Here is a 17,082-nt window from a genome sequence, read left to right as displayed (position 1 = left end):
ATCATTCCCACCAAAGGCGATGCATACATGGAATCATTCTATAAAACCGGTCACATATATGTTTTATCATTATACTTACAATTAAATGTTACGATCGCGGTCTCAACTGAACGGCATTCGACAATGAGCGAAGTATCGGAAATACACCCTGCTGAAGGTTGTGGCTCTGGAAATGGAAATATCTGTATCTTACTTACGACTGGGTGTAGTTATTTCCTTTACACATGTTGGAACACAAACACATACATTCTAAGCCTGATGCTCAAATGCAAACATATCACGCACCCGCCCCCCCCCCTCCCCCCCGCTACTGCTGATAATAATACTCGACCAATAAATGATTCCACACGATGAAAAATAATACTGACTGAAAAATCAACGATGGATGGGCATCTTGGGTTTTTCTTGCGAGTCCTACCACTGTGTCTTAGAAAGAGAGACGTAATTGGCCAGACGTTAAAAAATACCCGATCACAACAACTACTGCATGTTAGTGTCATAAGCGATCTTGGTTCAGCAGGTGCAAACAAGTATCCATCTTAAAAGCTATACCCGCTTTACGACATTACCTCTGAATGAGGTGGTTTTTTTCGGACAAATACCGTGATGGTGATCGTAAAAATGGTATTATCAGCCCAACACAGAGCCCACGATGTAACTTTGTGATAAAATTACCGTATTTTGAAAGAGATTCGGCTAAGGAACAAGGTATGTAAGCGGTATTTGCGACTCCCTCACACCACCCCAGCTTCTGAGATCTCTAGTGTTACGCTATCCGCTAGAAATGATATCCATGATTTGGAATCATGGTCTTTCCATTCAAGCACATAAATGCGTTGGATCCTATTGACAACTCCTTTAATGATTACAGCTACTACTCAAGTCATATTTCTGACCCTCTCTTATCTCGAAATGAGTCACCTCTCCCGAACCTAGCTGCTACAGCAAAATTCAAATGTGGTTTTAGTCACCCACTACGCATCTTGCAACTGCTCCCATTTCTACAGCTTTCCACATGAGGTCGTTCCAATTTAAGTCGGTACAGAGCAGAAGTCGGAGAAAGACATATCCACCACCTTCTCCAACCCAATAGCATACCTTTCTCGTAATTGATCAAACTTTTCGGCAACACCCATTAATTTGTTGTATTCTGCCACAACTTCAGGACAAGAAATCTCTGTACTAGTTCCATCCTTGTTTTTCCTTTTCACTGTGGATGTTTCTCAGGCGACACGAATTGAGGGCAGGAAAGTGACTGGATGGTTATCCATCCATTTTACTGCAGAAATGGCTCCTTTTGTTGCAAACTGGAATTCTCCTTGTTCCTATTTTACGTGCTCCTTCATAAATTTGGGTAAATCAAAAGTATTTACCTTATACTATAGCTTTGAGGAAAAAAATCACAAAATGCCACGCAAACAACACTGAAAGGCTCCTCTACAGAGCAACACTCAGCTATACAATGCCTCTGCGCGAAGGTACAGCAAAAACGGCGGGAACTTCCGATTGGAAGTAGTACCCTATACTGTTCACTAGATGGTAACACAGTACAGAGGTGGGAACTGTGAATCCCACGGGACTAGGAGTGAGTTCATTGTAGTGGGAAGCATGTTCCCCACGGCTCACGAAAGGGTTAATGTGTATGCACCAAGGGGAAATGATCCCGAATTTGTAGAACAGCTCTGAGAGCGACTTCAGTCTGCTGAGGGTAGCTCTGGTTGTGCGTTGGGGGTGGATGACTTCTGATCTGTGGGAAAATATCTAGTGCTGAGAGAAGTATATACGAATTATACGAAAGGATTGAATCTGTTTGGCGCAGGATACGAATTGTATGATTACTACATCAACACGGTACACGGTGATATATGGCTGGGTTGGAGATAGGTTTCGCGCACTAATATTCAATCTCTTGTCCTTGGTGTGGGAGCAGTGTAAATCAGTAAGAGTCTTTCCGTATTTGACTATGTATATGGTAGTTTGTAAGATTTAATTACCAGTGCAATATGGTGATCTGTATAAAATAACCGCTGAAAGTCTCGTCTGTAGAAGGAAAAAAGGCGGATGGCGATTCAATACCGGCGGCAACAGTAATTCGGCGGGTAAATTCGATAAGAGCCAATCATAATGCTCTATTCATTCACATCCTTTGTGCTGGGATATAGGAGCCTCTGCATTGCGGAGGGAGCGTTTGTGTGTGTTGAAAGCAGGACAGGTATCACGTGATGGACTGGGTACCACATTAGGTCCATGAGGAAGACTGCATTCGACATTATTCTTCGTTGTTTTCGTAAACAGGTTGTGTTATGGAAAGAATTTTCGTGCATACGAGCTGGGACATCAAAAAAGCGAGCGTTAAGTATTTTTGGAACACTGTGCAATTTCTGTGGGGTCGACTCGTTTCTTATTTTTCACATAGTCAGGTGACATCAGTGTAAGATTGAGAAACTTCTTAGATGCGCTTGTATAGGTTTGTAGCTATATGCGTGCACTTCGAGCCGTTCCATCAGTCACGCTGGGCAGTTAAGCAGGGTTGGACACGTGTCTCATGTCACGATAGGAACAATGCACCCTGTGGTACTCTTTCGTCAATGGTAAAGACACGTGCTGCCCAGAGGCGTCTAGTGTATGAGTTTGCGTGAGCGTGCCTTGGAGTACTGTGACATCATTATGACACTGACTGTATGCTCGAAAACAGAGGCAACTTTCGACTGCGTCAGGGGGCAGTTTATGGCTTTGTCGGCGTGCATGCCCCTGGAGCATCTGCACTGCCGCCCAGCCACGTCAGCACCGGTGTCTAGTTGAACACGTATTCCGAGAGGAATTTCTCAGGTGTCAAGTATGAAAGTGATGCCGCCGCCTCGTGTGTCTTTATTGTTTGAGAGGTGACACCGCGTCACTTTGTAAGGGCTGCCACTAATCTCCTGTGCGCTCCAGTGGGCAGGGTGTGGGCGGCGGTGCTCGTGTACGTTGATTGCGTGTCTATTGCATTATTTTGCAAGCGGGTCTGTAGGCTGTGCTATGCGTTATTTTGACAGTTTACGATTTAGTGTCTGCACTTCCGTGTACTGCATTATTTAGGAGCAGTTTGCATGTCTGTGCTGAAATTATTTCGGAAAATCAGGAGTTGGTAGCGTGTCTGGAGTCGTTATTTAGAAGTAGTTCAGAGGTTTGCAGACTGTGTATAGTGACCCCAAGCACATCAGGGCGAGTGTTTCGCGTCAGTGTGATAAATATACTCCATTCCTCAATAAAATGTTCCAAAATAAATAGGGTACACTCCTTCCTTACTCTACCCAGCAGCTCAGTGCAGGCTGAGTCATTTCGCGCCATTTCCCTCCTCCAGACCACCATCTCAGATATTGTCACAGGAGGGATGAGAGCAACTAGTAGTGGCAGTCTGTGTACTAGGCCAGTTGGGCTCTACATCTCGTGGTGGAGAGAGTGCCTGCAAAATAATGACTCATGTTGAGCACAGGCAGAGTCCTTTTCCCACCATTTTCCCCCACCCCAGATCATCATCTTGGATTGTATCACAGGATGGATGACAGCAGTCTCTGGCGGCAGTATTGTGTACTAGGCCAGCTGGACTCTACATCTTGTGGTGGAGACACTGCCTGCAAAATAAAAACTTACGTCCAGCACAGGCAGAGTCGTTTTCCCGCCATTTCGCGCCTCAGCCCGCCCCCCCCCCCCCCCCCCCGCCATCTTGGATTATGTGACGAAATGGATGACAGCGCTCTCTGATGGTGGTACTGTGTACTACGTCCAGACCTCGTGGTGAACACACTGTTTGGATAATGGTACTTGCGTCATCAGTTGACGTCATGGCTGCCGTCTTGGGTTACATGACGAAACAGATGACAGCGTCCTCTGATCGTAGTACTATGTACTAGGTCAGTTGGAGTGCAGACCTCATGGCGAACACACTGGATGGTGGTGCTGCCTGTAATTGTTAAAAAATAAAGACTGGTGCATGAGTTCGACAGTTGACGACTAGCAAGCATGTTTGCAGAGTCTTTTGGATGGATTATTATTTTGACAATTTGCGAGTTGTTTGGCTCTCTGGACGTAAATGTATTGCATATTGCATTATTTACGAGTGGTTTGCATGTCTGTAGGCTGTACAATGCGTTATTTTTACGGTTTACAATTATGAAGTGCATGTGTAGAGCATTAGACATAAGTTATGTAGGAGTAGTTTGCAGGTCTGTATGCTGTGTGGCATGTCAGAGCGTGTGTTCTCTATCACTGTGATAAATATACTCCATCCCTAAATAAAGTGTTCTAAAATAAATAAAGTACACACCTTCCTCTCCCCAGCATCCCAGCACTGGTCGAGCCTTTTCCCGCGAATCCTTAGGAGGAGGTTTGCTGCATTCCGCCTTCTTAGCGTTGCAGTTTTAATGGGCAAGAGCAGTCTCGTTCTTTCAGTGTTGTGTTTGGTTGGCAGTCTGTGAAATCTCGCCCGTTTCATAACTATTAGACACTCTGCGTCTCTCAGAAGGACACAAATGACTGAAACACACTTTTGCGGTGTATCCCAGGTCAGAGAAGCGAGGGGAGGCTAAGGACGTCTGGAAAAGTACGGCAGCAGCTGCGACTGTGTGCTTCCCCCAGAGCAGTTTTCGCGCGATCATCCGCCAGCTGGCGGCCCCGGCAGGAAGGCCGAGGCGGACGGCTTTTTTTTTTTTCGGACGGGAAGCAGGCGGTGGTGCCCGCAGCGGCGTGACTCACCGCGCCGCTGGAGGCGGCCCGCTCTAGCACAGAACCAGACTCCAGCCCCGTCCAGCGGCGCCTGTGCTTTCCCTGCGTCCGCCATCGCCGCCATCGGAAAGCCAAACCCTGACCCTGCAAACTGGCGGCTTGCCGCGCCATGTCCGGGGCGGCCACCCACAGATCAAGGAGCCGTCAAATTCGCGTCAACCATCAAGATTTGCGTATTCCTTGGTTACGCTAACTCCATGATGGCGGATGCTGGAATGCATGCTTTAGAAAGGACACGGCTGATTTCCTATCTCAACGATCCCACTATCAACGGACGACTGACCTGCAATGTTCCTGCTTTCCATTCGTTGGAACTCGTAGATGGAACAGTTGTGGTCTGTTGCGCCCTGACTCCTTCATTCTTCCTGCCTCTACAAGCATACAGCTCTCCGTTTTATCAGCGTGCACATGTACGTATTTCTGCATTCATACTCCGCAAACCATTGTCAAGTGCGTGGCACAGGGTCCTTCCCATTGTACGGGTTATTTGGCTATTCCCGTGCCATTTGCCTCTGTGCGAGATGTCTAATCTTGTCCTCGTGATCCCTTCGGAAGCGATACGTAGGTTCCACTCATAAAGTTGGTTCCTTTTAGTAAGCAGGCTTCCGCAGAATAGTTTGCGCCTATTATCAAGCGTCAGTCATATGAGTTTCTTTAGCATCTTTGTGACACTGTCGCAGGGATCAAACAAACCAGTGACCGTTCGTGGTGTCCTTGTTTACGTTCAGTTCGTTCCGTTAATCATATTTCAGACGCATCGCACACTTTTCAGATGTATTCTAGTATGGATCACACGAGTGTTCGACATGTAATCTGCTATCAAACTGTCCATATTAGACTAGTACACTGGTAGGATACTGGGCAGCCTACGACAAAACAGATGTGATCGTTTCAGTTCAGTAAGAACTGTTGCCCTCGGGCACTTGTGTGGGTTTAGCGATTCCAGTTGTAACTCATTGATATTACGCTCATAGGGTACCACATATTTCGTTTTGTGAAATGCACAATTTAACATTTCTGAACTTTTAAAAAAAAGTTGCCAATCTTTGCACCACTTTTAAATCTTATAAAGATCTGACTGAATGTATCTGCGGTTCATTATTTCATATAGTGCGTAATTATACGTAGATAACTGTGGGGCTGCAATTATTTTCTCATTGAAAGCTCGTTTCTCGCTGCCATAACCGAAAATTAATACCATATTGACAGTAAACTATCAGTTTCACACACATCGGAAGCCAAGGTTAGAAGTGCTGTTTACTTTACCAAAAGCTCTGCTAGCAGTTTTTACTCCCCTCTTTTTGTCTTTTGCCGTGCATCCAGTGCCGTGATCGCTTTAAGTTAGTAATTGATCCTGTTTCTCCATTGTTAACTTGTACAGTTTTCTTCTCAGTGTGTTCATTGTTTGCCATTTTACTCTTCTTATATTTCATTCTCAAGCCTACCTATAAACTGGTTTCTTACAAGTGCCTTACGTTCATGGACCTCCTGTTTTTTTTCCCAGTCGTTCCTTTTCCTTTTCAACAGACAGATCGAGGACGAAAAACATGACCGTTCGTACGCACAGTAATCCTTACGAATTTGAATTTGTTGATAAGTCCACTCCGCGAGATGATGGCGTTGTATCTTCAGTATATCTTGCTTGGCCTTCTGAAGAGCGAAGAATGCTAAGGGAAAATTAGGTCCACTTGCTACCAAAGATCGTCTTGTAAGCTCCCTCAGCGTTTTCGCAACACTCTTCTGCTGTTTGGCTGGTTGACTGAATCTGCCGGCCGGAGTGGCCGTACGGTTCTAGGGGCTACAGTCTGGAGCCGAGCGACCGCTACGGTCGCAGGTTCGAATCCTGCCTCGGGCATGGATGTGTGTGATGTCCTTAGGTTAGTTAGGTTTAAGTAGTTCTAAGATCTAGGCGACTGATGACCTCAGAAGTTAAGTCGCATAGTGCTCAGAGCCGTTTGAACCATTTTTTGACTGAATCTAGCAGCATGTTTCGTTCCTCTAGTTGAATCGGAGCCGGAGGTGATCGCAAACACTCCTACACCGCTCGAGAGTACGTTGCAGAGCAGCTCCATTGCTCTTGTCCACAATTATCTTGTCACACCGGCGTTATCTGTTTGACCTCCCTCAAATTCAAACAAAGTAGTTTCACTTCATAGTGTGTCGTAAAGTTAACCTTAGCGGCTGATCGCTAATGCTACTGCTAGAGTCTACCATATTGTTTTCCTACACCCATGTGCGTTATCATACATCCCTCTTTATTCAAGGCATGTGGGTATTGTCCGGCAACCCAATGACTTCGATGTGATTCGGCATACTAGACGGAACCCACTCCTAAAGTAACTCCTCTCAAAGGATTTACATCTCCACGCTTTAAAGGCATTTGTTTGTGTGGATCGTGTTACTCTCTTAGAAAAACTCAAGTTTTATGATACTGGTTTGAATCTTACTTAAGAAACTGACTGCAAAACGTTGTGCTGAATAACTCAAACTATGGTGGAAGGCCAGAAAAATTTAGTTACTAGGGAGAAATCACAAAGCGAGCCCACTGAACAAGCAAAATTTGTTCTTTTTATAGACGATTCTAGTGTCATAATAAGTCCCATTACAGAGAAAGCAACGTAAGAGTAGGTAAATAATATTTTTCAAAGAATTATTAAGTGGTTTTCTGAAAATGAATTGTCCCTAAATTTTGAAAAACACACTGTATTCAATTTTTACTGCAAATAGTCATTTCAACAATTGATGTAACACATGAGCAGAAGTCAGTAAGTAGGGTAGAATGCCCCAAAGTTTTGATGAAACAGTGAACTGGGAAGAAGCATATTAATTGTTCTTCGTATAATTGCTGGTCTTTGAAATAAACGTGTCAACCTCCTGACATATTTTATATATGTATGCACTCAATAATGTCGTGCGGAATAATTTTCTGGGGTAACTCGTCACTTAGAAAGTACTGATTGCACAAAAGAGAACAGTAAGCATAATCTGTATTGTTCATCCACGGACGTCATGTAGGTTCCTCTTAAAGAAACTAGGCATTTTCACTGCGCCATCACAGTACATATATTCCCTAATGAAATTCGTTATAAATATTCCATTACAATTTGAGAAGAACAGTGAGTTCCATACCTACAATACTACAGGAGAAAATGATTTTCATTATCCATTGTTAAGCTGCCAGTGTCTCGGAAAAAGAGTTCATTATGTAGCAATAAAAGGTTTTGATCGTTTGCCCAATACCATAAAATAACTGACAGGTAGCAAAGCAAGTTTTAAATCAAACTTGAAATTATTTATCCAGGACAACTCTACTTAAAAACTGTTAGCCAAAAAAAATTGTTTTTAAATTTAGTCGCATTAATAGGACTAAAAAAATAACGTGTTCATTAATATTAACTCTGATCATATATGCTGTAAACTGTCTCATTCCACATAATTTCGGTAAAAGAATCGTTCAAATAATCTATAAAACATGAAATTAACTTTCGGGGAGGGAAAAAAGTCGAGGTCAGTGGTCAGGATGTGTTTCCGGTCAGGGGGAGTCGTTAAAATACTCGAAAATACGGGAATTATTAAGCCCGCGACGTAACAGTTTCCGAGAAATGCTAACTTGCTAACTTCAGTCTGTTGCTGGTACTCTATACTTGAGGAGGGAAGCAGTTGCAAGTAGCAAACGTGACCACTTGAGGTACAAAGCCTGCGTTCCAGCCACAGGCAAAGTTGGGGCGCCTCATTCACGAGTCGCATTGCTTGCAACACTTGTAACGTGTCGTCAAAGCTAGTCCGCACATACACTGACCACTTTCATCCTTGTTGGCATCAGAATTTGTTTTATTTAAAATAACAATACAATGAAAAACGCTTAATACGGAAAGTCTGTTAGCACGAAACAATACTAGAGTCCAAAACAGTGTGCAATTTCTACGTTTCGTAGCACGAAACGGGCATCATGTAACACGAGACTAGTTCGCTCCTCAGTCAAATAGATTGATCTGCTTTCTGCTGTCGCGACGTCATCAAGATTTATTGGCTTTTTGTGGTTAAAACGAGGATGGGTCTACCAAGCGCAATTGATGGAAAACTGAGGTTGAAATAGGCATTCAGCAAATAGTTTGGCACATGTTTCCGTATTACTGAAAAAACTGATGAACTGCTATAACTACCGACTGACTGCAGTCTGTGCTACTACTCGAGCAATACGACACAAAAAAGTCTCCAAAGCTGGCTCGTTTTACCACTGCTTACCTCTTCTTTTCTTTCGCCTTTGTCCCGCAACTACCAGGGTCAGCATGGTTAATTCGTTAATTTTAAGGTGTGGCCGGGTGCTCTTCCTGTCACTATCCCGTACCCCGCGGGGCGGCTCTGAGCGTCAGCGAATCGTGTAACTGAGGTGGGATGTGTATACCAGCCCGGTATTCACCTAGTCGGATGTGAGAAACCGCCCCAAAACCACATTCAGTCTGGCCGGCACACCGACCTTCGCCGTCAACCCGACGCGCGGATTCGACCTAGTGACGGCGCATCTCCTCGTGCCGGAAGCGGCGCTTTAGGCGCCGGGTTATCCGGGCGGATTTAACTGCTACTCGCCTGCTGAATCTTTATCGTTTAAGAGACATTCGTGTCGGGACAAAGGGGATTTTGGGGGGGGGGGGGGTCTCTCTAAGGAAAGACTGTGGTGTTGATAAACTGCAACTCGCATGGCTCTGAAAAATTACGCTTGCCATATGGAAACTTTTGAAACAGCAGTGGATCAAAAGTGAAAGCCATTACCATTGAAACACAGGTTGAATCATCTACAACTTACACCGCAAATATTGCAGAAATGGAAAGCGCTATTGATGTAAAAACAGATTGTAATAATACGTAGAAAGTGTATTTTGTGTGCAAACATACTCTTTTTTAAATGCAAAAGTGCCTATGAACAGAAAAGTAGGGTAAATCTGAATATCAGTGGTGTTCGTTGCAGGGTTCTATTGCGAGTCGTTTACGAGAGAGGCCTATCATATTGTGAAAAAGTTGCCGCACCGACACTTGTACAACACCTGTGGTAGCACACACTAAAGAACAGCACAAGTGCATACACTAATTATGTGGACTGTTGTGACCAGTAACGAGACAGTTGGTTGTGTTCAGAATAACCACCAGCAGCGGCAGTAGACCCTTCCAGTTTGGTACGGAACGATTGCTCCACACGTGCTAGCATTTCAGCGGAGATGTTCGAGCAGCTTGCAGTAACACGTCCTTGCATATCATCGGGTGTAGTTGGTTTGTCCTTGTAGAAATCGTCTTTCAGCTCTCCCCACAGAAAAATGTCTGCAGGTGTCAAATCCGGAGAACGGGCCAGCCGAGGTTCTGGTTCTCTGCGTGCATCCCAACGATGTAGGACCAATGTGCGAAGACACGCTGTAATACTTCGTGCACTATGGGCTGCACAGCCATCGTGTTGGTTCCCTAGGTTCCTCATAGTCTGCTGAGGAACGTCTTCTAGCATCCGTGGAAGATGGTCTGTTAGGAGGCTGCGATACTTGTCGGCGTTGGGTGTTCCGTCTATGAAACACGAGCCTATGAGCTCACGGTTCACTATCCCACACCACATGTTTACACTCCTCAGACGCTGACGTTCCACCTGACGAAGCCTACAGGCCAATACTGCATGTTTCGGTGGTTTTCCTGGCCATGATTGGTAAATGTGGATTCATCACTAAACAAGAAACATTACACATCTGGTGTAGAGAAGTTTACACGATTCTTGTAATCGTTTCCATTCAGCCCTTGATGGAGAGGGATGTGATAGGGATGGAACCTATGTCGATGCAGAATGCGTAGAACATTTGCCTGACTCATGCCACTGCCTCGTGCGATTGGGCGGGAGCTATCGTGCGGATGAGCTGCAAGAGCAGCAAGAAAACTAAGAATTTCCCCCTCTTCTGCCGTCACTTGTTTACTTCTGTTACGTCATCTAAATAGTGCGGCGGTGCGGCGCGTTGCAAAGTTCTACTCATCTCGTGATGAACTTAACACGTACGCCTTCTGTCATGCTATAGAAAAAACAGCTGTACACATCGTAACCTCAAGTCGCACTAAAATTGTTTTGCCCGTGGAAGGAATTGTTAAATGAAAGTGTTTATGTGCGCAATATTTCACTTTATTACGATAAGCTTGCGGACCCCAGTCACTAACAAGTCTTACTCTAAGCTGCACAAAGACTGAAAAGTCCATACGCACACATCCACCGTAGCCAGTTTATGGTAATTATGAATTATTCTTCACAGAATGTTTACAAACTGGTTGTTTCTTTTAGAATGACTCATTCAAATGTTGCTGTAAACAGTCTCACATTACACAATGTTCACGTTCGCGAGTAAGCATCACGCTACGCGGAATTTTGTTATTTTAAACGTAACCAAAAGTTCTGAATTTCACACCGTGCATTAAATCGAACTTTCTTCCACACTTTACTGCTCTTCTCAAAACTCTTTGGTACCGAAATATATATTAATAATTTTCAACGGAGCACATATCAATAGGTATTATCACTATGAGATCCAAGCCCAGACTGTACTTCTCTCTCTAGGTAAAAGAACATAGTTCACCAAAAAAACGCACGAATACCCTAATTTCCGATTAACAGAAAAACATCAGCCAATCGCAAAGAAGTATCAAGCCCATTCAGTCCCATGCATATATACCGAACCAATCAAAATTTGTCACTGAATCAGAACAGTAAATTATCATAAATAAATTTTGAAAACTCACAAAAATAAAATTAATTCCCTTTCAGCAAAACTATTTTACAGAAATCATTACCTCATTTCCCCAGTACCGTAAACTGGCGAAATAGTTTATAATAAATGCCTCGGTACGAATAACTAACTAGGCGCTGCAGTCCGGAACAGCGCTGCTGCTACGGTCGCAGGTTCAAAATGGTTCAAATGGCTCTGAGCACTATGGGACTCAACTGCTGAGGTCATCAGTCCCCTAGAACTTATAACTAGTTAAACCTAACTAACCTAAGGACATCACACACACCCATGCCCGAGGCAGGACTCGAACCTGCGACCGTAGCGGTCTCGCGGTTCCAGACTGCAGCGCCAGAACCGCGCGGCCACTTCGGCCGGCTGGTCGCAGGTCCGAATCCTGCCTCGGGCATGGATGTGTGTGATGTCCTTAGGTTAGTCAGGTTTAAGTAGTTCTAAGTCTAGGGGACTGATGACCTCAGATGTTAGTCCCCTAGAGCTTAGAGTCATTTGAACCATTTGAGCGGATAACTAATACACATATCATTCTCCAACATTCCTCACGTGACTAATTACTTCACTGTATAGTGTAAAAATTGTACATAAAATAGTATTTCACGTTCACGCCTTCTTTCATTCTCACAACTAAACACGACAATAGTAGTAATTAATAAACAGTTAGAAATATAAACAAACAAACAGGAAATAAAATTGACAGTATTTTGACTGCAGCTCAAACAGTGCCCGTCAGTTAGTGATCTCTTGTCACATCGCACAGAAACTGCATACACTCGAACCATCTGACGCCACCTTTCATGCGCGTGACACATGCACTTCTGATCACTATGCAGTGTCTCATCTGAATAGCCATGATTGCAGGCGCTACGCCTCAAGTGGATGAAGAGGTTGATAAATAATTGCCGAGATGGTTGACGTCTATGAGGATATCTTGCCGCATACACTGTATAAGAACTATCTGCATTTTTTCTACACTCTCCATCCACCATGAGCATGTCGGCTTTTGCTGCATTGTTAAATCCCTTTATCCACTCACGGCCTACTGCTTGGACTGTCACATACTAGCTAACTAGCAAGTAGCAGTGGACTCAAGGAAGACACAAGCGCAATGTAAGCAAACATGATAACATCGTACCTAGCAACCTTGCAGTTTGAATGACACAAACAAGTGTCGATACGGAAACTTTTCAAAATACGATATCTCGTAAACGACTCGCACTAGAATCCTGCGACAAATACCACAGACATTGTTGTGTACGTTTGCACAGAAATACACTTTCCAAGTATTATTACAATCTGTTTATTGGTTAACAGTACGAGACCCTGACTACCAATTCACTTTGTGAAAACCGCACACCAGTAGTATTTTACAGCCGGCCGCAGTGACCGAGCGGTTCTAGGCGCTACAGTCGCAGGTTCGAATCCTGCCTCGGGCGTGGATGTATGTGATGTCCTTAGGTTAGTTAGATTTAAGTAGTTCTAAGTTCTAGGTGACAGATGACCTCAGAAGTTACGTCCCATAGTGCTCAGAGCCATTTGAACCAACCAAGCATTTTACATTTACTCAGTATTTACGGTGCAATATTTAGGTGATTCACCGTGTGTATGGCGAACAAGAAAGCGTGGATGAGGTGGTTAAGTTCACCGAAAGGATTCTCAATTTCGATAAACAAAAAAACATTGTTTCCCAAAAGCAATAGTATACTGTCTCTGGACTTTCAGTGTACAGTATCTATTTCAAGAGTAAATTTTAGCAGGAAATCGATTGATGGTACTATAATAAAGTGAGTAACATTTTTTCGATCGCATCATATAACACGAAAAATATTTCGGTCCCTCGGTTTCTTGATAAAACGTTATTCGCTGTATATAATCCTCGCGCAGTTGATGTGTACAAGAACAAAATTTCTTCAGTTTAAGTGTTCCTTGTCCGGTACGGAACCTGCGTTACGACCTGTGACAGGGAAGTGTAGTAAAGTGACGTAAAGCCTCTGCTTTTCGCCAGTCCGCGAGAGGAGTGCCGAGTTACGTTGAAGTCGTTGCGACGGCGCGGTCGGCCTCTCCTTGCAATTGTGGCTCTGTTCTTAGAAACGAAATCACTTTCGGTATTTAAGCTTGAGTGTGGGTAGCGCGCAACGTTCCGTGTCACAAGTAAAACATAAATCAGAAATGACAGGCATTCTAGCGTAGCTGCAATTTATCTTACACTTAGTACAATGGGTAATAAAAAATTAGTGTGTGAGAAAAACGGTCGTGATGTAGACCCTAACAAGTTTCAAATGCAGTTCACTGGAGATCGACGCTAGTAGTCTTCCGAACGGTACATCCTTTTTCATTCGCTCTCTTTCACTGTTTTCCTGTGCCACTTTGTCAAATACAAGGTAATAATATAAACGATGTGAAGGCAGAATCAAGAAGCATGTTAACGTAGAGAAGAGACACCATTGATGCCAAGAATAATTTTTGTCAAACATCCCTTTTGGCCGTATATAGGTAATGGTGGATTAGGTTACAGACACAGTTAGTATACTTCTGTTGTGTTCGTCTACACGTGTGTTTACAATGATATTACTGCTGATGAAACAAGTCGGGCTATTTTGAATAATACCAGAATTTGCTTAAGTCGGAATTGTTGCGCCTTCAGTTTCGTTTCTCTTTTCTTGTTTTTCCCTAACTTTGTCGGGTCCCCTAATTGTGCATATTTCTTATGCACACACAACGACAAATCAAGGGTTATTTCTGTGGAAAATGTATTTTGACTGACCCACTATTTAGTGAGCCACGCTATTTAAGAGAAGGCAGTTTTTGGTGCTGGAGTAAAATACAATTGCTTATTCGTGCTTGCAGTACCCTGGCGGAGAAGTTACAGAACGTCCCGAGAGTGAGTGAGTGAGTGAGTGAATGAAGTTAATTGGCCTGAACCAGCCTTTTCCCCGCCGCTTCGCCCGCGTATTCGTCCTAGTACGAGCGTACTGAACACACCTCCTCCTCCTCCTCCTCCTCCTCCGCCTCTCTGTGTCCACCTCTTCCTCCCTTTGTATCTTCAATCCCCGACCTTCCCACCGTATCCTCCCCCTACCTCTTTCCATCTCCTCGACTTCCTTTTCCATCTGCCCACTACTCCTCCACATCATTCACCTGTCTCACACAGGTCCCCCTCCTCCCCTCACTTTGTCCATTTTCTCCTCCCCTTTGGTTCAAATGGCTCTGAGCACTATGGGACTTTACATCTGAGGTCATCAGTCTCCTAGACTTAGAACTACTTAAACCTAACTAACCTAAGGACATCACACACATCCATGCCCGAGGCAGGATTCGAACCTGCGACAGTAGCAGCAGCGCGGTTCCGGACTGAAGCGCCTAGAACCGCTCAGCCACAGCGGCCGGCCGCCTTTGCTCCATCCAGTCCTTCCAATGTCTGTCTCAGCCTGTCCCCAGCCATGCGCGTCTGCGTGTGTAGCTCCTGCATTACAGTTCGATAAACGGTGCCGATACGGCTCCCATTTCACTCCTCTCATGCAGAGCATTGTACACATCAGGGGCCTCTAAATAATTGATATGCCTCTTGACGTACAGCCCTCAAGCGAAGCAGGTCAGTAAAGTAGACCGATACTACTCCAACACAACACGCCGGTCGTGCAAATATGCCTACATGTAGGAGAACGGAAAACATTTTTTTCAGACTGCCCTGCAAAGAAGGTTGACAAGGGAAGGCGATACCATTCCCACACAACGTGACTGTTGTGCAGGTCGGCCAATATGCCAAGAGCTGGAAAAAACACAGTGGAGTCAAGTGGTGACAGACGGTTGAATGGTATGCTCAAGGAAGCGATTCTGGACACTTTTACTTTGGTTCTTGAAGAAAGCAGACGTACCGGTGAAATAGTGCCTTTTTCGGTCGATTGGGTGATGGATTCTAGGCGGTGAACGACAGCTACACTGAAGAGCCAAAGAAACTGGTACACCTGCCTAATATCGTGTAGGGCTCCAGCGAGCTCGCAGAAGTGCCGCAACACGACGTGTCATGAACTCGACTAATGTCTAAAGTGGTGACGAAGGAAATTGACGCCATGAATCCTGCAGTGCTATCCATAAATCATTAAGAGTACGAGGGATGGAGATCTCTTCTGAACAGCACATTGCAAGGCATCCCAGATATACTCAATAATGTTCACGTCTGGGGAGTTTGGTATCCAGCGGAAGTGTTTAAACTCAGTTTTGCTGAAGCCACTCTGTAGTAATTATGGACGTATGGGGTTTCGCATTTTCCTGCTGGAATTGCCAAAGACCGTCGGAATGCACAAAGTACATGAATGGATGCAGGTGATCAGACAGGATGCTTACTTACGTGTCAGCTGTCAGTCGTATCTACACGTATCAGGGGTCCCATATCACTCAAACTACACACACCCCACACCGTTACAGAGCCTCCACCAGCTTGAACAGTCCCCTGCTGACATGCAGGGTCCATGGAATCATGAGGCTGTCTCCATACCCGTACAATTTGAAACGAGACTCGCCCGACCAGCAACATGTTTCCAGTCATCAACAGTCCAATGTTGGTGTTGAGGGGTCCAGGCGAGGCGTATAGTTTTGTGTTGTGCAGTCATCAAGGCTATGCGAGTGGGCCTTCGGCTCCGAAAGCCCATATCGATGATGTTTCGTCGAATTGTTCGCACGCTGACACTTGTTGATGGCCCAGCATTGAAATATGCAGCAATTTGCGGAAGGGTTACACTTCCGTCACGTTGAACGATTCTCTTCAGTCGTTGTTGGTCCCGTTCTTGCAGGATTTTTTTCCGGTTGCAGCGATGTCGGAGATTTAATGTTTTACCGGAATCCTGATATTCACGGTACACTCGTGAAATGGTCGTACGGGAAAATCACCACTCCATCGCCACCTCGGAGTTGCTGTGTCCCATCGCTCGTGCGCCGATTATAACACCACGTTCAAACTCACTTAAATCTTGATATCTACATCTACATCCATACTCCGCAAGCCACCTGACGGTGTGTGGCGGAGGGTACCCTGAGTACCTCTATCTGTTCTCCCTTCTATTGCATTTCAGTACAATTTTCCATTGTTACAACCTCTCGATACACCACAGCATCATCTGCAAAAAGCCTCAGTGAACTTCCGATGTCATCCACGAGGTTATTTATGTATATTGTGAATAGAAACGGCCCTATGACAATCCCCTGCGGCACACCTGAAATTACTCCGGAAGACTTCTCTCCATTGAGAATGACATTCTGCGTTCTGGTATCTAGGAACTCTTCAATCCAATCACACAATTGGTTTGGTAGTCCATATGCTCTTTCTTTGTTCATTAAACGACGGTGGGGAACTGTATCGAACGCCTTGCGAAAGTCAAGAAACACGGCATCTACCTGTGAACCCATGTCTATGACCCTCTGAGTCTCGTGGACGAATAGCGCGAGCTGGGTTTCACATGACCGTCTTTTTCGAAACCCATGCTGATTCCTACAGAGTAGAATTCTAGTCTCCAGAAAAGTCATTATACTCGAACATAATACGTGTTCCAAAATTCTACAACTGATC

At 44.7% G+C, this 17,082-nt stretch overlaps 2 protein-coding genes across 10 annotated transcripts in view; one reads left to right on the top strand and one right to left on the bottom strand.

Moving 5' to 3' along the window:
* Positions 1-4,819, bottom strand: part of LOC126418803 (peptidoglycan-recognition protein SB1-like) — a 143,892-nt gene extending 139,073 nt beyond the window's left edge. The window contains exon 1 of the mRNA XM_050085738.1: positions 4,735-4,819. Within this exon, the coding sequence (XP_049941695.1) occupies positions 4,735-4,819 (85 nt within the window). The remainder of the gene's footprint in view (positions 1-4,734) is intronic.
* LOC126419883 (trichoplein keratin filament-binding protein) overlaps positions 1-17,082 on the top strand; it is a 791,911-nt gene that overhangs the window by 584,514 nt on the left and 190,315 nt on the right. The gene's annotated exons all lie outside the window — the stretch shown is intronic.

The sequence above is a fragment of the Schistocerca serialis genome, chromosome 9 (genome assembly GCF_023864345.2).
Source record: "Schistocerca serialis cubense isolate TAMUIC-IGC-003099 chromosome 9, iqSchSeri2.2, whole genome shotgun sequence".
In the NCBI taxonomy this organism is placed as follows: Eukaryota; Metazoa; Arthropoda; class Insecta; order Orthoptera; family Acrididae; genus Schistocerca; species Schistocerca serialis.
The sequence above is the reverse complement of the archived record's forward strand: the minus strand, read 5'-3'. Positions and strand labels throughout refer to the sequence as shown.